Source organism: Cyrtonyx montezumae, unplaced genomic scaffold (genome assembly GCF_038088225.1).
Source record: "Cyrtonyx montezumae isolate F1298 unplaced genomic scaffold, pur_monq_1.0 scaffold_14, whole genome shotgun sequence".
Classification (NCBI taxonomy): Eukaryota; Metazoa; Chordata; class Aves; order Galliformes; family Odontophoridae; genus Cyrtonyx; species Cyrtonyx montezumae.
The window spans coordinates 2,883,380-2,909,374 of NW_027071870.1; the positions used below are offsets into that span (position 1 = coordinate 2,883,380).

A 25,995-nucleotide genomic window follows, 5' to 3' on the forward strand; every position below is an offset into this window, starting at 1 on the left:
CAAGCTGACACCTGTCCTCCTGGCAAGTAAAGAGGCAGCTGCCACAGCCGGGAGGAGCACAGCTCGGAGGGGGGTTTGCGACCTAAACCAGGGAGCGATTCTTCCATTTGAAGAACTTTCCAAGAGTGGACGGCAGTTAAAAGCAGGAAGTCATCTTTATTTCAGTACTTTGACAAAATACCCATAAAATGCAAAACTTCTACCGTTACAAAAATAGGTCTCTACAAGTGCTATTCTGTCTGCACTGCCAGTAGCAAATATGAGGAGAGTTGTGTAACTTCAGTAGCCTTGCCAGAAAAAGTGCAAGTGAACTTCTCTGATCGGAGACTCAATTTTTAACACATGAGTTTCATCTTCGCACCCCCTTGATAAATACAACGCTTCATAAGTTAATCATTTAAATTAGCATTCCACAAATATACACGTAATTTAATGATTTTCTTTTGTTTTGCTTTCTGCATGAACACAAAGTGCCTATGTACATCAATCTCCCGTGGTGGCAGTCTGCATGGGTGTGCCAGGATGGAGCTGTATGCAATGGTACAGCCGTGTCTGCGTTGGTCCCACCAGATAGGCGCCACTGATAGGAAGCACAGAGCGCACGGGTTTACAGGAGGCCATCGACCCAGTGACATCGCTGCCAGCGACGCAGGCGGGCAGAGGGAATTATCTTCTCATAGCAGAGTGCAGCTGCGTGTAGGAGGTGGACACTGCAAGACAGAAGGATTTACATCAGAGCACGTGGAGCTGAGGGCTCACAAACGACGTGTCGCTCTGATGGAGACATGGGAAAGGTTTATGCAGGACATCGTTTAAGAGCCAATCTCCCTCAGAGGATGAATTTTATGCTAAAATAAGACTTCAGCACAGTGACTGCCATAACTCGCCCTCACCACACGTTTGAGAACATTTTTCCCCACCTCCCTCACACCCTTACAGAGACACACTGAATCCCTATGGCACATTCACGAGACTGAAGAAAATTAATGTGTCACCAACTCATAATCCATTACTGAAGCACACCTCTGCAGGGCTCTCTTCAAAGCATTTAACCATTTTCTTCATACCAGGCTCACAGCAGTACAGAATAACCTCCTGTTTAAGGCTGACAAAGCCCCAGACTGCTTTCCAGCTCTGAACCGTGCCCGGCCCGTACCTGACTGCACGCTGCCGAGCCGCCTTTGCAGCGCCTCCAGTCGGTGGATGTAATCTGTTAAAGCTCTTTCTGGATCATAGTTCTGCAGCTGAGAACACGCGAAAGAGACTGGGTTCAGGTCAGCATGCATGCTGTGGAACCTAAGGGCAGAAGCACACAGATGCTTTTCAAAACCGAAACGTCAAATCACAATCAGCAGGCACAGCAGGCACTGTAAGCAGAGACACAACTGGGTGCGTGCCCGCCGCCCTGCCCGCACAGCACTCAGGTCTCCATGCCCAACGAAGTGCTCTGCCGCCCTCTGCCTGAGCTACCACAGAATCATCTGAGGTGGAAGGGACATTTAAGGTCATCCGGTCCAACTCCCCTGTGATAAGCAGGGATACCTACAGCTAGACCAGGTGCTCAGAGCCCTGCCAGCCTGACCCTGAATGTCTTCAGGGACGGGGCACCCACCACCTCTCGGGGCAGCCTCTGCCAGTGCCTCACCACCCTGACTGTAAAAAACTTATTTCTTATATCCCATCTAAGTCCCCCTTCTTTTATTTTAAAACCATTTTCCCTTGTAGTAGATTTTCTATTAAGAAGCTGTTGCGAACAAGGACACAGCCATCTGTACTGGACTCTGGCTTTCCTCAGTACTTTCTGCAAGTTGAAGTTAAAAGTGGCTAAAACATATTAAATATATTTTTACATAAAGCACGATGGCTGCCACAAAGGTTACAGATGTTGAGGTGGTTCATATTAAACTGGACATCCCAAACGACTGGGACCCAATCTGCGGGAAAGCTGAGAGCCCACAGGCAGCTGGGGTTGGCTCCCAAAGCCAAAGCCGTGCACATGTCCATCTGTGGCAGCGTCACCCAATCAGACAGCAATGTCTGCAACCATTGGCCTTGGTCAGGCAGTAAGTGCACATCAGAGGTCTGAGATGCACTCTGTTATGTTTCCTTATGAAAAAAAAAACAATGTTAGAAAACTTCTAGCATCAAAGATCACGAACCTCATCAGTAAACGCCGACACGTTCGTGTAGTTGAGCAGCGTTCTGACAGAGAATCATCACTGGAAACAGAACTTACTTTTGCTGAAAGTTTACAGGAGATCTGGGAGACTCCACGTCTGAGCGGGACCTATAGGAATGCCTTTGTTCTCCGTAGAGATCCACGCCACTGGAGAATGAGTCAGGCCGCAATTCGTTGCCTAAAAGTAGAAAAAGCAACGTCTTGGAAACTAAAAAGCAGACAAGCAAAGATGTAACACCTTATGCACATATCTGGGAATTTTAAGTGCAGGTTTTCTGTCTCCATTTTGCAAAAATGGGGCTTGGCAAAGATGCAGGTTGTTTGTAGTTAATTAAAAGCAAGTGCAGTTAATTAAAAAGCAAAAGTAACAGCTTGCTGCTGGCCTAGAGCCTGCAAAGGGCGCTTAGCACTGCATTGTGAACACGGCGCAGCTGCTCCTGGCATCTCAGATTCCTCTGCCTGCTCCAGTCCTTGGTGCTCCCTCTGGAAACACAAGCCTCGAGAGAAACCCACTGCCACACGTAGCATTGGTCTTACAAACACACACTGTATGGGAACTTGTCACATTTTGTCTATAATCCCACCCACCATAGGGCAAAAAAAGACTGAAGAGAAAGCAAACAGATCAGTGGTTGGGCTAAGTACTGAAAACTACCAGAAAGCTGAGAAGCGGGTCAACCCAAGCAACTATGGCAAAAGGAAGAGGGCACAGCAGCCCAGCTGTTGTACAAGAAGACAACGTAAATCAAAGCCACCTACATTAAGCAGCAGTGTGACGTGAGAATAAGCTTTTGCAGTCATTACTGGGCTACAGTTTACCTGTGTTCTGGCCAAAGACATCCCGGGTGTTGCTTAAGGTACCAGAACCCGTAACTCTGTGCCATCGACGAACCAGGAACTTCATTCTGGAATTGAAAAACAAATTAAAATAAACTCAAGCCATAAACTTCAGGATAAAGGAAGCAGTCATTAAAGCAAACACTCTGCCTGTTATATTCCAGAAGGCGTAAGAATTTCTTGAAAGCCAAACAAAATTAATGGATGGGCACAAAAAAATGTAACGGTTGAGTAGAAGACTTCAAACATCCCTTTCTCTGCAACTGCAGTGATCCCAGAGGTGCTGCATTAGTCAGAATGGACAGCAAGTGGCTCATGCACCTGAAGAGCAGGGCATCAGCGTGATAAAATGGCACCAAATGTACTTTTTGCCCTGTTACATTCCTCAGCTTACCTTAAAATCAGCACATAAACGTGAGACATGACAGATTGAGTGCACACATCTGTCTGAAACTGAACTCCCTCCAGCTTACCTTGAAATTGCAATGGACACTCTGACTGCAGAGCGAAATCTTGTGAAACCCTTTGAATGCTGTGTGATGATCTCAAGGTCTGTGTAAGAGGGCTGCCCACCCATCCGTGCAATGAGGGCCAGCGTGGCTTCTTCACACTCCTGGAATCCACCCAGTAACAGCAGCAAGTATTTCTTCTGATAAATGAGAGCTTTCCGGAAGCTCTCTGCTCGGAGGTATTTGCCATAAATTCTCTACAGGATGGAGAACAGAAGAAGCAGCGTGAGCTCCAGGAATGATTACAGTCTTAGAAGTTCTGACATCACTACTCCTCTCGCCTGTGCTGCATCTTCCACTTGGTGAATGCAGCTTCATAATCTGAGGAGCAGGAAATGGGAGGGCACACAAAAGGACAACGCAGTGCTCGCCTGTCATTCTTGGGGATGGCAACTGACAGGGTTACATATGAGAGGATGGGAATTTAAAATCCAAATTTAACATCTGCTCCGTTAGAAAAAGCAGAGCAAACTCAGAAGAAAATAGGCCTAAATGAAAAGGACAATAAAACAAACCCGTCACAGTAATTAGGCAGGCAACAAACTGCTCCTACCCTTAAAATCACATTCTCAGAATCTGATCCCAGTTCTCTGAGGAAAGCTTCACTCCGGAGTTCTGCTCTGAGCTTGGACAGCTCTGCGTCTGCTTGCTTCAAAGATTTCTGCAGGGACAGCTTTTCCCTGTTCCAGTTTTCCTTCTCAGAGGCAACCAGCGTATCGATGTTAACCCCAAGGTCTGACGGGTGTCTGGAAGACTGAAGGAAAAGAAACTGTATTTCACAGGTTCATAGGTACATTAGGTTGGAAAGGACCTACAAGATCATTTAGTCCAACCATCCTCCTGTCACCATCCCTACCCACTAAGCTACTAAACCAAACCCCTTAGCACCTCATCTATACGCTTCTTGGAACCACAGGTTTGGAAAAGCTGAGCTGTGTCATTCTGGTCACTGGAGAAGTTAACAAAAAAGTGGCTTGGATGAAAAACCGTACAGTAAATAGAGAATCAGGATGTGCTGACCATAGGACAAGAATAACTGGCATCCATTTACTCTGTAGGAAGAAGGCCGAGAAGGACAGATAGCTCAAACGCTCTCATTTAGGTGACGAGCACAAACAGCATTAGCTATTTCACAGCACAATGTTTTCATGCCTAGTATGCTTCACAACAGCTGTGCCACTGAAGGACCTACGTGCTCTCCAGAGGTACGTCTGTGCTGACATCTCCTCAGTTCCTCCTCCAGCTTCAGCATGGCGTTCCTCAAATTACTCTTCTCCTCGCTCAGCCTGCTGACGAAGCCGGTGAGCTGCGCGTTCTGCCGCAGCAGCCGCTCCGTCAGCGAGCTGGACGGGCTGCCAGGAGGCAGCACCAGCTTCAGCTGCAGGGAGAACAGAAAACCAAACCGTGAGTGCTCCACCTGGGCAGTAAAAAGCAAACAGTGCTGAAGTCTTTGTAACAGATTCCACACCCATTCCATTTCAGGTTTTATACGCACTACTCCTTTTCCTTTGGTAAATACGGAGCAGTTGCACTAAATGTCTTATCTCAACGCAATAAAGTCAATATTAAATGTTGATTTTAATATCAGGGAATACTGAGCAGTTTCCCCGGTTACGAAAACACTGCTGGAAAGAAAATATATTTTTCTAAAGATAAAGCTGGGAAAAGCAATATTTAGTAATTGTTATGGAAAAGTTTCACATTAAAAGGTTAAGATCCAGCTTTAAGATAATTAGAACGACAAAAATAAAAGGAGGGGAGGTGGTTTTTGCTTCATCAGTTCCAAGGCAGCACCCCCTGGGGGAGACTTTCCTCTGTGAAGTACATGAAGAGCTGTGTAAGCACAGCTTTAACCACTCCGTGCTGCTTTCCACTCACATCTCACCACCCAAACTCTCCCACCAAGGTTACGACACTGCATTCTCACCTCTTCCAGACAAGACACTCCAGGAAGTTTTTGCAGCTCTGAAATAACTTCTTCGATAGCATTCTGTATTGCAATAAAGTCCTGATCATCTGCTGTTTCAAACTGCAACCTGAAATGGCAATGACAGCTTCAGTACCACAAAGTCACACCACCAGAGCAGTGCTTTCCCAGCAAACACGTGCTGGGCTTCAGCAAACCACGTCAACACGACTGGAGAGATGTCAACATATTCAAAGGCATTCAGTGACCCTTAGGTATGTAAACTAAAATGGCTCAAATTCATAATGAATTTGCATTTAACACTTGAATAAAGGTTATTCTATATGAAGAGTTTAAAAATGCTCTTCTGCTTCACACTAATCTGTGTGAAAAAACAAAACGGTGGGGTACTTCTGAGATCCAATGCACTTCATTTTGCTCAAATGCTTTGGAATAAATGTTTTAATATTAAATCACTGTCATAGTGAAACAAAAAACAGATTCAAAATGCTATTTCTTTTCCTTAAGGACATAATAACTCGAGAAAGCAGGAATCAATATACATTTCACTTGACTAAAAAATATTGGGTTTTTTTTGGGGGGGAAGAGGGGGGAGACCAGGGGCACAGCTATAGCAGTAACCACTATATTCTCCTTCCACAGTGCATTTTTCAATTGTTATTCAATTATTAAATTGTTTTAAACTGCTCTTCCACCCAACATCAGTTTGTAAAGAAAAGGATTTTGCTGTAACTTATAAATGACCACATGAAGTAGAAAAGAGCGAAGCAGTGGGCACTCTGTGATCCTGTTTAACACAGCACATCTCAACACAAAGAAGCAGATACTACAAACACAGAGCAACATAAAATCTAGGCTACAGCGTGTGAATTGTGATTAGAACCTAATGCATGAGCTTGCTGGTTGTGATGAACCTCCATCAGCAGCTGAAGACTGCTCTAACCTGCTAGCAGCCTTCTGAGCCAATTGCTTGAGCTTTGGAGATGCATTTTGCAGCTTTTGTCTGACAGCCTCCAGAATTCCAGTATCTGCAGAGAGGTCTCCTCCTCCTCCTGTCAGCGTGGGGTACGTTGATTCATTGGTCTCAGCTCCTTCCATTTTTTGCTGGAGAACCCAATTTCTTGTTCTTTCATTGGGTGTATCCCAAGCAGCCTGCACATAAATATATACTTACGTAAATACGCTTCAACTGTAATGCTTTTAAATAGAAGCATTTAATTCTGAAATACACTCAAAAATTGTAGAACATATTTCTGCTACGGAAAGGAGTGCAGTGAGACTACACTACTGCTGTACCATTCCAAGTACTGCTTCTGAATGGTATCAGGTGGTGCCTTTCTTGGTCAAGATCTAGCTACCACAGATCCAAAGTGAATTCAGTAAACTCAGCTGACCAGAAGCCACCAGCCCCAACACCATCAGCTCCTTTACCAGTTGTGCCTGCTTCTGAGACCAGTTCAGTCAGAGATATGGGACTGGAAACACCCACCGTGGTCACGGTCTTTGGATATCTGATGATGGTGAGGTGCCAATGAAGGAAGGAAAAGAAGCAGGGTATTGTAAATGTCACAGGAAGCAGTAGAGATTCGTTATTTGAAACTCCTGGCAGATCCTGCACAGAAAATTGTGCTGTCCACTGCCAATGTGGGGAAAATGCCTCAGGGGCCGCTGCCACCTGATCCAAGGGAAAACTCTTCCTTGATCACAGTGCTCACAGTTACCTCCGAGGAGGACTTCTGGTGCTATCAGCTATTGCAAACTACTGGTAGCTGCCAGCACTTCAGAAGATTAAAAACAGAAGCCAAATTTGATGAAGACAAAAGCGTCCTTCCTGGCTCCACAGAGAAACAGCTGCCTAAGAGAAAGCAATGATGGGCAAAAACACGGATAGCAGACAGGCCAGTCTCCTGTCAGCCACCTCCTTTCAGACTATCCACAAAGCACCCAGAGATCATCACTTACATCCCACAGGGAAGTTTCTGAAGAGCTTTAAAAGTCATTTAAAAACCATTACAGAACTGCCCCAACATTTCACAAAGGAGAAATGCTTACTGGCAACAGTGGTTCAAAATTCCAGTAAAATAAATATTAGGCTAAATTCTGAAATTATTTTCCTACATCGATTTCTTCCTCCTATTTTGTTTGCTAACATTCACTCACATGCTTGTTTGACTACATATTCTTTTAATTCCTGCAGTTGTTGGGAGATCACTTTGATGTTTCAAAGACCATTCATAGTTCATGAACTAAGATTAAAAAAGCACTCTTGAGCTCGTTCATGAGACTGGGTGGGGGGAATATTCTTTTTTCTACTATACTTAAGCATAAAGTGCATGTATACACTCAGATACATATCTCCTGCTCACTCTTCTCCTTACACATCTCTACAGCTTCACTCTCAGAGGATGTGAGTGAATAGTTTCAGACAGCAAAACTAGAGTGCTTCCCCCTTTCTCTGGTGCCTGTATTTTGGCACATGTAATTTGCCAGCTATTTTACAGATTAAAGGCACAGTGACAAACAGTAGCAACTGAACAAAAGAATTAAAAGCAAAACTGCACAGTCCAGAATCACACGTTGCTCTCAGACCTACCGTACCTCATTTTGATTGTGGCTTGCTTTTCTTTCAGCTTCCTTTTTCCCTTCACTCTCCTGCTCCTTTATCTGTAGTTCTTGGATTACTTCCTGTAACTTCTTTGTCTCATTCCCTAATTTATGAACCTCCTGCTCCTTTTGTCCCAGTTGCCACTGAAGGTCTTCTACTTTGGACTCCAGTTCATGGAGTTTCTTCTGTGCTATTATGTTTGCATCTTGTTCTGCTTGTAATGCTTTCCTCTGGATTTGCCTCTCTTTTTCCATTTGCTGTCTCACTTGCACAGATTCCAGTTTATACTTCTCCATCTCACTCACTAACTCCACTATACGGTCATGCTTTTCATCCATTTGTTTCTGTAGCTCTTTTAGTAATTCCTCAGATGGATTAGGTGCTCCAGCTTGCCCCTTATGTTCAGCACTTTGAAGCTGAGCACATAGCTCTTTTTCCCTTTCTAGTGCACTGCTTATTTCCAGAGCTCGAACCTTCTCTGATTCAAGAAGAACCTGCAACTCAGAATTACGGCCTCGTTCACGTGACAGCTGGGCAGCATTGAGTGCTTCTTGGGATTCAATCTTCTGCTGCAGATCACTTGACAGTTGTTTCTCTTCCTCCAAAAGCTCATTTAACCGTAAGTTCTTTTGTTTTTGATCTTCAAGTGAAAATTTTAAATCCTTCCACGAAAAAACAGAAGAAAAAAATGATTAAAATCACTCATATACACTTTGCTTTATGTTGAGTTGCAAAAATGCTACCTATATATACTTTGCTTTAAACTAGTTTTGCTGTTCACAAATTAATGTGACAGTACTCCAAATGCTGATTACAGGTGCCTATACTCTAAAACCAGACCATCTCAAAAAATAATACTTTTTACAAGGTACAGCTATAGATCTGAAGTTTAAGAAAACTCTTTATTTTCTAAAGCTGCGACAAGGAGTTTCCACGTTAAGATTTCAAGATGTAAATACATCTGTGCTGTTGAACTGACTGCATTTTTTGTCTTAGTGATATACTGGGATGCCTGTTCTATGTGTAGCCCTGTTAGCAGTGTCTCTGTAACAGCTGTTCTACATATTCTACAGAATACAATATTTCTTCATTGAACACCACAGTTGTAAAGTTCCTATTAGTTTAAATAGCCCCCCCTTTTTTTTTCTTGGTCACACTTCTTTCTTTAAGTCTAGATGGTATAATGCTGATGTTTAGGACACAAACATGGACGAAAACATGAACACAATGGACAACAATGTAACTCAAGACAAAAAGTTGACCACAAGAATATGTGTGATCCTTATTGTTTCAGGCCATTTGGGATTATGGAAGGAATACCTCAAGCTCTTCTCTTCGTCTTTCCTCACTGCGTTCCATTTTAGCTTTCTCCTTTTCCAAAGCCCACTGTAACTCTCTTGATTTCTTCTGTTCGCTGGCCATTGTATCCTTGAGAACATCGAGCTCAGCTGCTTTTTCTTTAACTTCAGTCCTAAAACAGAAATGGGCAATTAGATCATGGCTGTCGTACTGCTGAAGTAACATCAGTTACATGACACTTCTTTTATCTTGTGCTTGTGTAGCAGAATAAAAATGAAAAGCCTGCCTAGAAAAACAAGCCTAACTCAAACATCAAAAAGAGCTGCACAGCTCAAAAATGACGGAAGAACCAAGCCTGTACTCCTGACTTTATAGCTGCCATGTTTCATGAGTTAGTGGCTAGTGTTCAATTTAATCCAATCACTGACCAAAGTTTGAAAGGGTGCAGGGAAAAAGCATCTTGTCACAGTGTCTCAAAGGATGTGTAAAAGTTAAAAGGTTGTCTGGAAGGCAGTGTCAACTTGAACTGCGTCATTATTTGCTATCACTGACATTACAATACTCTATGAAGACACACCAGTCTGGAGAAGACATTGACACTAATGGCTTCCCTGAGTGCCAAACACTTTGGTACCTCTGCTGTTGGCCGCAGCAAAGCAACACTTCAAGCCTATATTTTGGTAGGCATGCTCTACAGAAAGACTGAGACCCATTTACATTACAAGAGATCAAATTCCTCAATAGAATCAGTACTGTGATTTGGGGTGGCACAGAAATTATCGTATTTGCTGTCAATAATGAGAAGTTGAAACCAAAAGCTGTACCTGATGGCTTCTAGGTCCTTGAAGTGCTTGTGCTGTGCTTTCAAGGTCGTTTCAAGCTCTAATTTGGCCTGGGCAAGTTCATTCTTCAGTTCAGCACTCATCATTCTCTCTGAATTTAACTGCTCCTGAAGGTCAGCTGCTCTCTCCTTCACACTCTGGAGCTCTGCTTGCATCTCCACTATCTGTGACTGCTTCTGCTGCATGCTGTACTCGAGCATTTCTAATGGGAGCACCATTAACAAGGATATTAGCCTAGTAATCAAACAACACCATTCATTTGGGTCCAGTTTTCCACAGCACAGAGGGATGACCATAAGGCATCTCTAACATATCACTAACAGCAATATTTTCCAAAAATACTATTTTGTTTAAACAGTGGTGCAAAAACAAAACGTGCCTTTCACACTGGAAAACAGTTCATACCTTCCAAGAAATTGCTTCAGTTCTTGGAATGATTTAAAAATGATGTGCACATCCACGTTTGTATTTAACATTTGGCTTATGAGCAACATAATCAAAGGTAGCTACGTAAGTGTACCTTTGAGGAAATATTTGTGACAGAGCATTGAAAGCACTCACAGCTTAAGTTTAAAGCTCATTTGCACTCTGAACTTTTTGTTGTTCATTCTTTTGATTTACTGCATAACTTGGAAAAGTTCAGAAAGCACAGAAAATAACCTTAAAGTACTTGATTTTCATAGCAAATGAAATAACTTTGTATCACTTATGATACAAGTCATAAGAACACAGCTAACGTTTACATTTTTGAAAAATTACTCCAATAAGATTAAAAAAGATTAGTAAGTATGCTCAGATCGTAAGTGGAGCATCAACATCAGACAGCAAAAATGTCAGCAGTTTTCCCATTACAATTAGAACAGAGCTGGCATGAAAATATGTAAGAAATACCATATAAATCACCTTGGCTTTTTGAATCAATTTCTTGCTCTCTCTTTGGGTTATTTTTCATACTGTTCATCTGAGCATGCAATACTTGAATCTCCATTAGCAAACTTCTTCTGTCTGCATCATGAAGACAGTCCATCGCTGTTTTCTGGTTAATAGCCTGTTAGGATGGAGAACACACTTGAAAGTAAAAGCTCCAGATTTTATCAGAGTACCTATGGTGTGGACATTATATCCATTTTATAGTTACAGTCCATATGTATTTAAAATATTTTAAACTAAGTCACAATTAGCACAGTATTAAAACATTATAAATAACTCTTTTTAATTCCCCCGCTGGGCATCGGAATTATAGAATCAGAAGAGCTCTCGACTGTGTGGCAAATAATTTCCTCACTAATCCTTCCATGACCCACAGGAGAATAAGTGACTGCTCTCTGTTCCACAGCAACATTACTACTTCCTCTTCTTATAACATGTTTCATATATGGTAAGCTACTTTTTCTCTTAGACAGCATGGCATGATTACAATTAATGGAATCAAACTCAGGGTAAGTGTGTTTAATCAAACTTATCTCCAGAGGTTGTATATTTTCTGTATCTTGTGCTTACACATACTTTATTTTCAACTGTCTGATCTGCTGCAGTTACATACAGTTTTCAAAGAATTTATACATTAAAAAGTAAAACCCAACATAAACGTAAACAAGCCTTGAGTTAAGTATGCTTCATGTTACCTGCTCTTGTAGCCTGTGCTCTAACTGATTCATCAGTATCACAGCATCTCTTGTGCCCAGCTCTGCAAGTTCAGTTTGAAACACAGCAAGAAGAACATTTTGTTCCCTCACAAAAAGCTGCTGAATGGCACGCAGCAGTTCTCCTCTCCAGTCTGAGTCACCTTCAGGAGGTTCAGAACTTGCATAAATCTGCAACGGTGAGCACCAATTTAAACACTTAGCAGAATTCAAAGATAGCACCAAGAACTGATCTTATCACACATGCAAAACCTGTGTACTTAGTGGAATAGTGGACGTCTCTTACATAACATTCATCCATCCAAACGGATACATTTTTGTATGCCTGATTTCTCCTCCATGCACGAATACTCAGCTTCAGCAACTTTTCCCTCTTTCCTCTCACAACAGTACCATTTTCACTGCTGGAAACTCGCTTTCCAGATACAGTTATTTTTAAAAAGGTACATCAGTATCAGAAGTTAACAAATGCAGGCAAAACTGAAGGTATGTTTTGTTAACAGGAAGTGCAACAGCTTTACTGCATGTGTCTGAAATCTTGGCTTGTACTGATATACTTACAGCATTTAGAACTGAATGATGGGTGTGCTTTATAAATCAGTTTTGTTTCAGAAAGAATCTTATGATATTGTTTATACCTCAGCTTCTCTGTGAAGTTGCATTTTTGAAATCAGGTCTTTCAAAGACGAGATGGTGCTTAGAAAGGCCTTCCTTTCCTCAAGCCAAGATTCTGGCCCTTGCTTAAGAGGAGGCATCTCCTTTTCACCATATGGAAATTCAGTGAGAGACAGCACCTGTACTCCTTCACGATGGACTGCTCTCAGCAAACCCTACAATAAAGGAAAACAGAAATGTCAGTCCTAACAACAATGATGGTATTTCATACATTTTGAAATATTGGTACTTTCTATGTTGATCAGCACAAGGAAACCACTTAGGCTTCCCCATATCAACAACAGAAGCATAACCCAGTTCCTTACATTGGCCAAGCACTGCAGTTTGTTACACAGATGTGTTCGCCCAGTTTCAAGTGAAAATAATCAAATTCATACTCAAATTGAAAATCAATTGCTGATTTTAAAAACAAAGCTTGTCCATTAACTTCTTGAAATTACCATTAAATTATTCATTATTACTATTCAAGGCCAGGCTGGATGGGTCCTGTGCAGTCACATCTGGTCGATGGCAAACCTGCCCATGGCAGCGGGTTGGAAGTGGGTGGGCTTTAAGGTCCCTTCCAACCCAAGCATCCTATGGTTCTGTGATTTAAGTTAGGCCTTTGTCAGAAAGGGCTTGTGTTCTCTTTTGTTGTGTTGTGCGTTGTTGTTTTTTTCCTTCAGTAATTAAAGCAAGATACCCTTCCTGTTTGCAATGCACAAATTAAATTACTTTCATAACGTATTTAATATTCTACATCTATAATTATAGAACCTACATGACTGTCTAACAGATGATCATGACACTATCATTAATACATAAGAAATACAGTAAAATATAATCAAGGAGTTAAATTTTTCACAATCATAACTGAGAATGATTCTACTGCTACAAAACTCACGTTTAACTGAAATTCCATGAAAGATATTTTAAATGAAACAACATATTGTTTTCAACAAAACTGCTGCTAGCTACAGGCATTTCTAACAAACTGCATATCACTTGTCATAGGTATTTTAAAACACTCTAAATGATCTAAAAAGTTCACTATTCACTATTCAAGCAGCAACTAATATAAGCTTTTAGTACCATCATTCTTGTTCCACAGTAAAAATGCTCAGCTCCATTTTACCTTAATTTTTTGAGGAAGCAAATCCGTTGAAGTTTCACCCTCATCTAGTCCTTCAGACAGTGTGTCAGATCCTTGGGTCTGAGCAAGATACATTCCTTGACTCCAGTCTGAACTGGAATCTAAAATAAAAGGAGAGAAAAACATGAAAGCTGGATTCCGTGAAACTTTGAAGAACAGACATCAAAAAGGTATTTTTGTTACAACGTGGCTGCATGTCACCACAGCTGATTCTATGCCTGGATGGTATTTGTTTTATAGTTTTTCCATTTCAAATCAGTGTCAGCAAAAAAAAACCAAACCAAACCAAACCAAACCAAACCCTCCCCCTCCCAAATGCCAAACTTTAAAATGCTATTTTAGAAGAAAAACAACTTATTTACAGAAATACATCAGCTAAATGACCTAGTATGCTTAGCCTTTGTATATGACAAGGACTGTATTGATAGTTTCTATTGCTCCTGAGGAAGTCTGAACCTGACATCATCTCTCACTGCCAGGGACTAGTAGTGCTCAATTCATCAAGATACAATGGGGTTATGTTAAGAGATACTGGAACATGTAAGAAGAATATAGACAGTCCAATTGGAAGATTAAAAAAAAAATGGTGTCAAATATCTTGACCCAACCCACCTCCAATCCCATCATTTTTTTCTTCTGCAACAGTTCAATAGATGTGATATGCTCAAATGCTCAGAACCCTTTTTTTAGTGTAATGAGAGTTCTGCTTTTATCTGAGGAGCAGTTGCTTCTGTTCCTTAGAAAATAAACTCTTTAACACTAAACTTGCTATTAAAATGCAAATTTAATTTATAATGCTGACCACACGAAATCTACTAAAACAAGTTTCTTACCACTAGAACCTCCATCTCTAGCTTGATATGGTGGAGAATGCACTAATCCAGAAATCGGGATCCCCTATATTCAGAAAAGAGAGCAGTCAGACCTTCAATCTCACATCCTCTCTTAATAACAGAGCTAATGCTAAGGAGCCTAAAATGATATGACTGTCTCTCTTCAGTTTCCCTTGCAATAAAAATAATCAAAATGGAGACTAAAAAGAAGGTGTTCCATAGTGTGACTTATACTTGTCCTTGCTTCACATAGCATGGTAAGTTCAAGATACAGCACAAGGAAGCACCTAACAGCTGAGCACGCTCCCAAATTTAAATTGCTGAAAAAGTAGTTCTCAATCTCCCCCTAGGCCATAGAAACATCACAACACTTAAAATCTTTACATTAATGTTCACTGATGATGATTTAAAATGGAAATTTCTGTACCAGGAGTGGAAGCAGAAACTAAAAAGTACTTCAATGAATATAAAATAGGATACATACTTCTTTAGCTTGTAGAGTCTCTATGACTTCTTTCAAAGCATTACATTCATCAGTTAATACTTGTACTGCAACAAACTTCTCTCTCTTTAATGCTTCAGATTCAGAGATATGCCTTGTCTCCATGTCCATGATTTCAGCAGCATGGAGTTCTTGCATTTGCTCAATTTTTTCATTAAACTCTCTTATGATCTCTGCAATCTCTTCTGAAGAGCAGGCACTGTGCAAGTCAATTTGAATTTCTGCATTTTTTACAAGGACTGGTGAAGTCTGGATATAGCTGTTGATTTCCACAGCCTTGTCTGTCTGTGAAGACGTGCTGCTCCTAGTTACACTAGACTTGCTGGTTAGCAAATCACACACTATTTCAGCATCTTTTTTGTTTTCAGTTTTTGCCATGTCCTTTTCCTTTCTCACATAATTTGCAAGCTTCTCTTCTACTTGAACTAGCTTCTCTTTGACCTTGCACAGATCTTCCTGAAGGTTTACCAGATTGGCTTCCTTTACCTGTAAATACGGAGAATCTGAATTGCAGTTCCTCCAAATCCTCAAACAACTCTCAATACAGTTGCAGTTCAGTTTAGTTCTACTTTAAAGTGGCTATGACACATGGTAACAAATGTTATACCTTAAGAAACACACCTCTAGATCCACTCTTGGATCTATATATTGGACTGTAAATCTCTGTCATTAAATGATGGTTAGATCTACAGCATCAGCTCTATTTCACCAACAGTAGGTAACGTGCAACTGTTACTCTTATTGGTATGCTTTGTCTAAGATGTTTGAGAAAACAGCATGAATAAAGGTTATTAGAAGTCCTTTATAATCATCTGCTTTAAATGCATTATAGAACAATCTAGTTCTTACTGATAGTTCCTTCTGAAGTTTTTCTGTCTTTTCTCTGTAACTGTTCAGTTCTTCCTTAGCAGCAGCTGCTTCCCCTTCAACTTTCTCTAGTTCCAGTTCATTAGAAAATGGATTATCATTTTGCCTCTCTGCGAGTTGTGATCCAACCTACAATGCAACACAAGGTAAGGAAGAATCTTATGAATGATCAGATTTACAACATTGATTACTCATGCTGATTTATTAAAACCACACATGAAAGTAAGATTGGGAAAAACAAATCTATGTTATTTTGATTAACACACCTTCTAAAAATCAAGAACATTTTCTGTGATTAACTTCACAAACCTGTTATGTGTGGGAGTAAAGACCATCTAGAAAGCATGGGGAGTACAGTCAACAGCCAGTGGGAAATACTCTGATAATATCACTGCATTTAGAACACATACATGACATTCTTTCCATCTGTGGAAAGGATATTTCTATTGCTAGTTTTGTAAAGAAGTTTTGCATTTGTTACAGTTTACACACAGATAAATGACTTTAGTGAAAACAAGCCAAAAGAAAATTGCATATAATTACCAGATAAGTCTGTGTTTCTTCTTGGTTAATGTATTTCTGAATCTCATTTCTGTGTTTCTCTTGAACCTCTTCTAGTAATTGCTGAAGTTCCATTAGCCTCTCCTCCTTCAATTTAGATTCCCGTTGTATAACTTCTACATTTTCTTTTTCTAGCTCCAAGCTATGATTTGTCTTTGCCAGCTGTTCCTCTACCTCTCTAAGCCTCTGTGTTAAGAGTGACAATTCTGATTCCATCTCATTTTGAGTAATATCACCCAAACACTCTGTTTGGGGGTGCTTGCTTGCTTCCTCCAGGCATCCTGAAGCTTCCTGTATTTCCAGCAAGAATTTCCCTTGTTCTTGGACTGCATTTAGCTGAACCTGACTCACGAGAGCTGCTGCAACTTTTTCCACTAGTGTTTTCTCTAGTTCTAGTATCTTATTTTCAAGCACTACTCTTTCAGCTTTTCCTTGTTCTTTTAGATCTTTTATTTCATTGTAGGAGTGGCAAAGTTCTGAATCCTTCTCCTTAATGCACGCCTGAAGTTGCTGCAGCTGTACCTCCATCTTGCTAATGGTGACCCTTGTACTTTCATCTGAAGACCTGAGCTGGGTTTGATCTAGCAGTTCTGTCATCTCACATGAGTCTTTCTCCACTTCTTCAGTTTTCCTGTTGCTTCCAACTTCTGTTTTTTCCCTATCACCCTTCATTAGTGCACACTTATACTTCTCTGTTACTTCTTCGTGCTCTTTTCTTAAAATGTTTATTTCTTGCTTTAGCTGGTTCATTTCCAATTTAGTTTCCTCAAGCTCATTCCGTGTTTGAGATGCCTCTAAATTAATGCTTACTACTTGCTTCTCCAAAACCTCCTTTTCTGCCAGTACTGTTTCAAGTGTGTGTTTCAGACTGTCAGCATCCTCATGAAAAGCAGTGATATCTGCAGGTATTTGTTCAATATTTGCCAGCTCTTGCTGAAGCTTATCAATTACATCATTCAACTGTTCTATTTCCTCATCATTTTTTTTCTTCACACGTTCTTGATCGCTTTTCAGACATTCTACCTGGGCTTCAAGCTCCCGTATGTGCTCATTTTGTTCTTCAAAAATCTGCAAAAAAAAAGGACAACAAAAAATAATCATGATAAGTAACTACAAAACCTTCAGTTTAGTCCAGTTCCTGGACTTCACAGTAACAGTTTTATCATAGTTTGCAATGACTTGTAAAAAAAAAAAAAAACCAACACAAGTATGTTATAAGTGAACTTCTTGATGAGATGTCTCTTGTAAAGGTCTATGAGAATGAAAATACCTTTGCGTAGGATTGACATAGCCTGTGACCTTAATAAACTCTGTATGTAGGTGTGAAAGCATTGAATAAAGTGAAAACAAATGTGAGATTTACAGAGGTAAGAAATACTGAAGTTCAAGTGTCCACAATACTTTTTCCCAACAGTTTGGTCTGAAACTCTAGCCCTTCCTTACTGTTGAAAATTAACCCAAGCCATTCTATAATTCTGTAATTTTATGCAAGGAACATAAAATTCAAAGAAATTCATAAAAGGATGTAACTAAGCAAGTGTGAGACTGATGACTTCATAATACAGAGAAAAAGAAGCCATCTTATATCAATTTCTAATAAGAAGCACAAATTATTTCTGAACACTAAATTTAACAAATTAAAAAAAATTCTGATCAAAAGGAAAAATATGACAAGCAGTCAGATTCCAAACAGATTAAGATTTATAAAACTAATCATAAAAACTACTTGTTAAATTGTAGTGAAAGCTATATCTCACTAGAATATATACAAACATTGAAAACTCATTTTAAAAATAAAAATAAAGGCAGACCAGATTACAAGTAGTAGGAATCTATGAATCTAAATTGATATATTTTCTTAATAGAATGTCTGGAGATGTGAAATGAGCACTGCTTATACACTGGAATTAAAAAAAAGAAAAAAATCAAACAGAAGGAAATCTTTCAAGAATATTCTGACAGGAAGAATATGAAATGAAATTAGTTATGGTACCTAAAATAGTTAAGAGCAAAAGGGGCTTTTACAAATATTAGGAAGAGGGGAAAGAAAAAAAAAAGAAAGATAACAAGAGTTATTACTAAAATAGCTGTGCTTTTCCCTTTATCTCTCAGTATTTCATTGGGTTTAGTTGAATACTAAAATGGCTTTGTAATAATTGTAATAGCTTTAAGAATAAATGAAAAATATGACCACGTAAATTAGGAGGGCTGATTTGAGAATCAATAACTTACGTTTAAAATTCCACAGAGACTGAAGGAAGCTCAAAAGCACTAAAGAAAATTTGAACAAGGCCTTGGTTTTCAGAAGAAAAGAACAGTGACCCTGCTGACTGCTATCCAGTGAGCATAACAGCTTCTGTTCTTCATAAGAGCAGAATAAAGGGCCACATAAGGCATATACAGCTATTAAAAGAAAAGCGCTTTGTGGGATGAAGTTGTCTACAGGATTAAGAAAAGGATTATTTCATTTTCATTCATTTCATAAGAAAAGGATCTATTCATTTTTTAATGCTGACCTCATAAACAAACGAGCAAACAGTAATTATTAAACATTCTCGAAACCATAACAGGGTAAGAAGATGAAATTAAGAAAATGAAATTTTATACTGCAGGAGGAGAACCAATCATTAAAATGATCTACACTGACATCCTAGGTATTTTCCTCAAGGCAAGGAATGCAACTCTCTTACAGTGGCCATTGTATAAAGCAGAATTGTTATAGATTCTTGAAATATGATATTTTCTAAACCCAGTTTCCTAAATCCAATTCAAAGTTTTCTAATTATTCAGTGAGGTTCATTATAAGAAAAAGTAGCACATATAAATGCAGCAAAATTATCCAGCCACCGATCTATTTCATTTCATTGGATCCACTATGACTCAGTGAAATGTTCTGCTAAACACTAAGTTGCTGAGGGGTAACAGAGGTTTTATTATTACCTTACTGAATAATTTGGGCTTTGGGGACAAGGTTTATGACTAAAAAGTTTAAAATAGAAAGCAAAATTCTTCCAGTGAGAAGATCCAATGCTTTTGCTACAAAGAAATGTGAAACCAGAGGCCTGTTTCTGCTATCCCTCACACGAACACGAAATATATACTATATCCATTGAAATCAAGTGCATTGTATAGGTACAAATTGCACGTAAACCAGAGGAAGATGAAGCTTATTTTCGTAAAAACACATAATTGAAAGATATCAGAAAGCTACTGGTCTTAAATCTCAATACATAAGATAATGATGAATCTGCTTCTTTTTGATCTATTTTTTTTTTAAGGGAACACAGCATGCTGCTTGCACAACCACCACACTTCAAACTGGATTAAATATGTTGCCAACATCAGCATGATGGCAAAGTATTTATATAAACTCGCACGAACAGAAGTTCTGCACCTTTGGGTGTGTCCAACAGATGTCGCTGCTGGACACGCCCAAAGGTAAGCCTCTGCAAGGAAGATGGCAGAATGCACGCTGAGATTCAATTCAGCTACCCAAACATCACTACATTTTCAGATGTACAAGAAGAATATGGAAAGAAGAACTTCGGGCAAAAAATGAAACAGAAATAATGCAGAATAACAAATAGAAAGCAAGTATAATGCACTCACAGTATAAAAAGAGGTGGAAATGCAGATCAGCGTTAGAACATTGTTTGATACTGAAACATTAACGTTTTTATATTAAGGCAGAAAAAGAATACAGTGTAAAGGGAGATGGATTATTCATATTTTTACTATTATTTTTTAAAGCGACCAACAGAACGCATGACTTGCAAAAAGATTTTAAAAGTATGTACTTTGTTGTCAGTCGTGCCTTCAAGTTGCTGTTGCAGTTTTGCAATTTGTTCATGGAGATTATCTATTTCCTGCTCCTTTTCTTGCATGATGCGAGCAAGTTTCCCAGCCACTAAATGATGGTCCTTTATGGTGGCATCTTCAGACTTCTGGATAGCTAGTCCCAGTATTTCCATTTCATCCTACCAAAGAAATCCAATCCACAAGAAAAACCAAAATCACGTTACAGTTGTACACAACATTTTCTGCATATCTCCCTGTGAGTATTTAAGGTATAGGAACAACAAACTGTATGAAGCAAGAAGTTATTTATATGAGCTTTTCAGTTTTTTGCAAGCTGAAATGCCAAATGCTTGAGAAAAATAAATAATTTTACATCTTGGCATTTTTCAAGAAGTTACTTCAGAGAAGGGAGAATGAAGTTCTAGGCTTCCCAGTTACATTACCTTAAATAATTTGTTCTCTTGTTCAAGTTCTTGCAAGTGTGTAGTAGACTCCTTCCGCTGAATTTCTAGCTGCATGTGCAACTGCTGAACTTCTTCATTTTTATTTTCTAACTCCTCTCGAAACTGCTCCAGTTGCTCTTCAAGGTTTGTGACCTATGTTCACAAAACAAGTGGTAAAAAACGAACCTTATCAAAAATTAAATGCTGTAATTTTCAAGTGCAACATCTTCTGTAAAAGAGTTTGGTAGCCAAAAACAACTGAATGATTCTATGATTCTATCAATGTATACCCAGTGACATTCTGAGTCTCTGAGTGGAATTTTAAAACACACTAAAAATCAGCTGAAAACACAATGAATATTTTCATAATTGGGCTGAACTTCAATTACAGAAATACTACTGTATCTCATAAGCATTAACAGAGATTATAACAATAAATACGGCTCACAAGAGAATTTCAAAGGGATTTGGACAGCTCTTTCATTTATAAATTTCATCTGCATAGTTTACTACATGCGAAAGTAAGCAAAAACTAATAATCCAAATCAGTGGAATCATTACACAGATATTTTACCTCCTTTTCCTTTCTGTCTACAGCTTCTCGTTCAGCTTGCAGTTGTATTTCAAGAGGTAATTCTCCTTTTACAATAATGGTGCCAAACTGTTTCCTTTCCTCCACCTTTAAATATGCATTAAAATTAGTTACTTTACTTTTTTAATTAGAAACAAATCAAAAGGATTTATTGCTTTGTTCTCAAGAAAATAAGAAAGGAGTAAATACATGATGATTGTAAACCATGAATACCTTTTGCAAGTTATCTGCACTGATGATTAATGCTTGTTCCAGTTCCCTTATTCTGCATTCTAATTTCTCAATCTCTTCATTTCGTTCTTGTATATCTCTCTGAAGTTGCTCCTTAGAAAGCAAAAGCTCACTGCACTTGTCTGTTTTTTCTTTTAGATGGTTTGTTAACTGTTCAACCTGGTGACAATATGGAAAGAAAAGGATTATTTGTAGATTGGAAAGGTTTGCTAGCAAAAGTAATAGCACTCCTTTCTTTATGGAGAAAAAAAAATCCCTTTTTCTTGTAATTAAATTCTTACTCCTTAGGTGAAACAGAATGCAAAATTAGGACACTGTAGTGTTACATGCAACAAATACTACTAGCATTTTCAAAGAAGTCACCTATTCCGTGCAATATCACTTGCTCTCTGTAACTGCCTGTTCTATAGCTACTACATTTGTTTTAGTGGAGACAGGATTGCACTCTCCGTGTCACTGCAGAGGTTTGAGTGTGCACAGAGAAACCTGCTACATCTTGGGTGTTTCAAGCTTGGTAATTCAGTTCCTTCACTTGTGTACTTGTGCTACGAACACAAGGTCACAAAACAATGTAATAACACGTTAAAATACCTAAATAACATAATGCTATTCATTAATGTTACATATGTTAAATAGCAGAATCCACAGGATTCTGAGAATTGAATGGACTTTCTAAATTAATTTATACAAAAGATATGAAGTCTTTATATGTTTACTATAAAATAGCCTCAGCAAAACCCCTAAATGGCCCTCTCCCACAGCTCAGTCATCTGTTGGGGTACACTCTCCTGGTTGTAAATGGATGAAGGCTAAGTACACCATAAAATAGCTCAAATGCAATACCTTAAGAGTTGTCATTTTATCTTACATATTCACTGATTAACAAGTAATAAAGTGCCTGACCTCTCTGCTTTGATGTTCATTGACAGGCTGACTCCTTTGTGGCACCTTCAGCTGCTGTTCCAACTTCTGTATCTCTTGCTGGAACACGTCTCTCTCATGCTCTCTATCAACTGCTTGTTCCTGGAAGTTACAGAATCATGTGGTTACACCATTTGATTTTAAAAAATATCTGAATAAAGTTATCTTCTTTGTATTTTTTTTATAACATGAGGCTGGTACCAGCATGTCTGTGTTTTGATGGAGAACCTCTTACAACTATGACTTAAACAAAAATCTTTCAGCTTTCATAGTTCATAATTTCTGTTAAAAAAAATGAAAACAGCATAGATTCACCCAGCATAATTTCACTAGATCAATGGTCTTGTTTCTTCTACGCCAGGAACACCACATGAATGGCAATAAGCCAATATTTTATTATTATTTTTCTTAACGTTTGTCTTTGATATACATAGCAGAAATATAAATTATGAATAGGAATTAACTTAGGAATTAAGTATGTGAATACTGACGAGAATCCAACAACAAAGGAACTCCAAACAAATAAAATAATCCCTAAACAAGGCACAAAAAGTCACCAAGATTATATATATTTATAAATTGTTCAAACTTTGAATTTCAGTTTCTCTTTTGATCAATTTCAGTTGTTACATCCCAGTTTGATATTTGTGAAATACATTATTATAGAGGAAATAGAATGTAACTGGCAGTATCCAGTGAATCAGTACCTTTAAGGTTTGTCTGTTTTACAAAGTGACATTATCAGATACATTAAAATAAACTATCTGAAGTGTCTGATAAAAAGAGGAATGCTTTTGTCAAGAAACAAAACATTTTGCAGAAATCCAGAACACTGGAATAAAACATCAGAATTCTGTAATTAAAAATGATTCTTCATAGTTCATAATTCTCCAGTGAGTGCTATTTGTAATCCTGTACTGCATTTATGACAATGGAACTGGTAAGAAAAAAATTTAACTTCTGAATCTCATCATATGACACACTAAATTCAGTGTGAAAAATAACCTTGTGACTGTAGAAAAAGGAATAAGGCAAACACAACTGTGGTAAGAACTATCTGGTGAGATCTCTCCTTTTAATACTGCATAGAGACAAATAAAGACGTGATGTCACAATGTGGTTATTTTCATTATCTACAAAACTATTCCATCTTACTAGTAGTTATGAATTCATTGAAAATGCACAGAAATAATAGCTTTGAGCCAAGTATAAGACACTTAATAAGGAAAAAAATTGGGCAAAGAAGACTGCAGAGATGGTGTTTGCTGAAAACATAGTAGTGTTTAATTGCTGAGACAGCCTGTAGGAAGGAAGAAAAACTGGGTATGTTAAAGTGGTGGCTGGCACTGTGAAAGTGGTTGTGAGAAGTGACACAATATCTAGAAATACATTCTTAGATGCTATGAAAAAAAAGTATAAAAAAAGCTAGAGAAGTTATTTTTTGATTTCAAAGTACAACTGATACTAATTTCAACAGACCTCAGTTTCTAGATATTTGCTGAAAAAAAAAAAAAAAACCCCAAACAACCCATCGAGCATTTGCTGCTAAATAAAACCTCAGCACAAATGTCCACCCACCCTCCTTCAAGAAACACGCCTTTCACCGTACTTACATCCAGAAATTTTCTTGTTTTCTCAAGTTGCTTCTCCAAAGCCTGGTTTTGCTGCCTTAAGTCCATAAGTTCTGCATTTTTTTCTTGCTCTAGCTCTATAAAGCGACTGACTTGTTCTTCCAAGTCTATTTCCAAGACTTTCACTTGCTTCTGGAGGTCATCATATTCTTTTTCAGCTTGACGCTGTACTTCTATTTTTTCTTTCATTAACTTTTCTGTTTCCTCTAGTAATTCTGGTTATAATAAAATCATCACACACTACTTTTAGATATGAATAGTCATCCATGTTATAAAACAAAACCACTTCCCAAGGTTGTATATATCCATGCTGTAGTCTGCAGAAGGACATGAACTGGTTTGGGTTTTTACTATTTTTCATTTTTAGAAAATGTATTTGCTTTTGAGAAGTAATCAAGATAATCATTATGGTAAATTCATACTAGAATTACTGTCCTTTAGATAGTCTTTAGAGGACTGACAGTAAAATATTAGATCATTTCCCCACTTAAGTTATGTATAAATTAAACAGCCTTTGTATAACTGTCACAGAAAAAGAAAAACACGGATTCAAACTGTAGATAGTCAGCACAAGGGCTAGCAATGAATATTTCCAATCTTTCAAATCAATCTATTTCCAATAAATCCAATATTTTCCTTCTCCTCAGGATCATTAAGATCAATCACCTCCCAGGCTTCAGCATTTAATGTGATATGTAGAAATAATTTGAAGGAAATACTGAAAGACTTAGAAAGATTGCCAGGCAGAGGGAGAAATTACTGACCTGTAATTGAACCTTTGCAAAAATCCATGTCCGAATGTCCAATTTTGATTCCTCACAAAAATGCTGGCATACATATAGTAAAGCCCCAAACCACTATTAAGACTCTTAAGCCACAGCCCATTGAAGTACATGTTAACTAACCGTTAACATCCCTTGAGGTAAAATCCAAACTGTAAAGTGCAATTACATTTGGAGAGTCTTTAAAACATGATTGATAATTAGACAGAAACAATACAACTTACAATCACTATAGAAGAAATATCCTTTAGGCACCATCATCTTACATCATACTGAAACAATTCTTATTTTAAGGTGACCATTGTATGTCCATATAACACACTGTTACACATTGTTTAGATATCACAATGAAAAGCTTCACTATATTTGGAAACAAAAGCAAAACAAACAAACAAACAAAAAAACCCTACGAAAATATCCCTCCAATATCAACTTCAACTAAGTATGTGTAATTCATAGGTGAATAAGATGATGGTTATTAATGAATTTGCTTATTTATGCGTAGAAATCATAAGAAATCTTGTTAGCAAAATGTAAAACTGAGTATGAAATACAACATCAAAGCTGCAGGCCAGTAAGAACAAGTGATGTCAGTAAGCCAAAAGCCCAATAATCCTGATTAACAATGTCAGTATACGTTTAAATCTTCCACCCAGTTACAGGATTGGCCATGCAACATACAAACACACCTGCTTGGGAAGCTGCATCGACTGCAGCATCTACTAGGCCTAGGAGAATAGAGAGAGAGAGAGAAAACAAAAATAGAAGCAAAGTAATTTACATGCCAGCTATAGTTTTCTTGTGATGCAACAATGTAAGTGAAAATGAAGCCAAAGAGAGTGTGGCATTTAATGACAAAGTTGTTGAGGTAACTTAAGGAATGTGGTAGGTTATTCTGGAATGCATGATATAAGTACCTAAACATACCTTGTACAACCGTTTATCCTTACAGTACTCACACAGTTGCTATAATTTAAAATACTCAAACACAATTTAACTGGAAGCATATACAAGAATCTTCATTACAGTAAAGTAGTGACTTTCTGTTATTAAAATTTCACTATGAAATTTAAATAAAATAAAATCAGTAAGATTTACAAAACCAGCAACATGATAAATTGCCATAAATTTTTAGATATTAAATAAAATGCTAATTTCATGAAAGCACTGCAATCCTCAAAGGAAT

General features: G+C 38.5%; 1 protein-coding gene across 5 annotated transcripts in view; it reads right to left on the reverse strand.

Moving 5' to 3' along the window:
- Positions 1–136: 136 nt before the first annotated feature.
- Positions 137–25,995, reverse strand: part of AKAP9 (A-kinase anchoring protein 9) — a 98,885-nt gene continuing 73,026 nt past the window's right edge. For 4 of the 5 annotated variants that reach the window (XM_065731248.1, XM_065731247.1, XM_065731245.1 and 1 more), the window contains 27 exons: positions 25,499–25,537; positions 24,010–24,242; positions 22,379–22,498; positions 21,458–21,634; positions 21,227–21,331; positions 20,653–20,805; positions 20,209–20,388; positions 16,394–17,479; positions 15,833–15,979; positions 14,966–15,469; positions 14,482–14,545; positions 13,631–13,749; positions 12,480–12,671; positions 11,824–12,012; positions 11,102–11,246; positions 10,181–10,400; positions 9,378–9,528; positions 8,051–8,719; positions 6,396–6,604; positions 5,453–5,561; positions 4,718–4,903; positions 4,079–4,279; positions 3,490–3,722; positions 2,999–3,084; positions 2,237–2,357; positions 1,157–1,296; positions 137–710 (listed from right to left, as the gene is read on the reverse strand). In XM_065731248.1, the coding sequence (XP_065587320.1) occupies positions 667–710; positions 1,157–1,296; positions 2,237–2,357; positions 2,999–3,084; positions 3,490–3,722; positions 4,079–4,279; positions 4,718–4,903; positions 5,453–5,561; positions 6,396–6,604; positions 8,051–8,719; positions 9,378–9,528; positions 10,181–10,400; positions 11,102–11,246; positions 11,824–12,012; positions 12,480–12,671; positions 13,631–13,749; positions 14,482–14,545; positions 14,966–15,469; positions 15,833–15,979; positions 16,394–17,479; positions 20,209–20,388; positions 20,653–20,805; positions 21,227–21,331; positions 21,458–21,634; positions 22,379–22,498; positions 24,010–24,242; positions 25,499–25,537 (5,822 nt within the window). In that variant the 3' untranslated portion in view covers positions 137–666. The remainder of the gene's footprint in view (positions 711–1,156; positions 1,297–2,236; positions 2,358–2,998; positions 3,085–3,489; positions 3,723–4,078; positions 4,280–4,717; positions 4,904–5,452; positions 5,562–6,395; positions 6,605–8,050; positions 8,720–9,377; positions 9,529–10,180; positions 10,401–11,101; positions 11,247–11,823; positions 12,013–12,479; positions 12,672–13,630; positions 13,750–14,481; positions 14,546–14,965; positions 15,470–15,832; positions 15,980–16,393; positions 17,480–20,208; positions 20,389–20,652; positions 20,806–21,226; positions 21,332–21,457; positions 21,635–22,378; positions 22,499–24,009; positions 24,243–25,498; positions 25,538–25,995) is intronic. The other variant, XM_065731246.1, reaches the window with a different exon arrangement.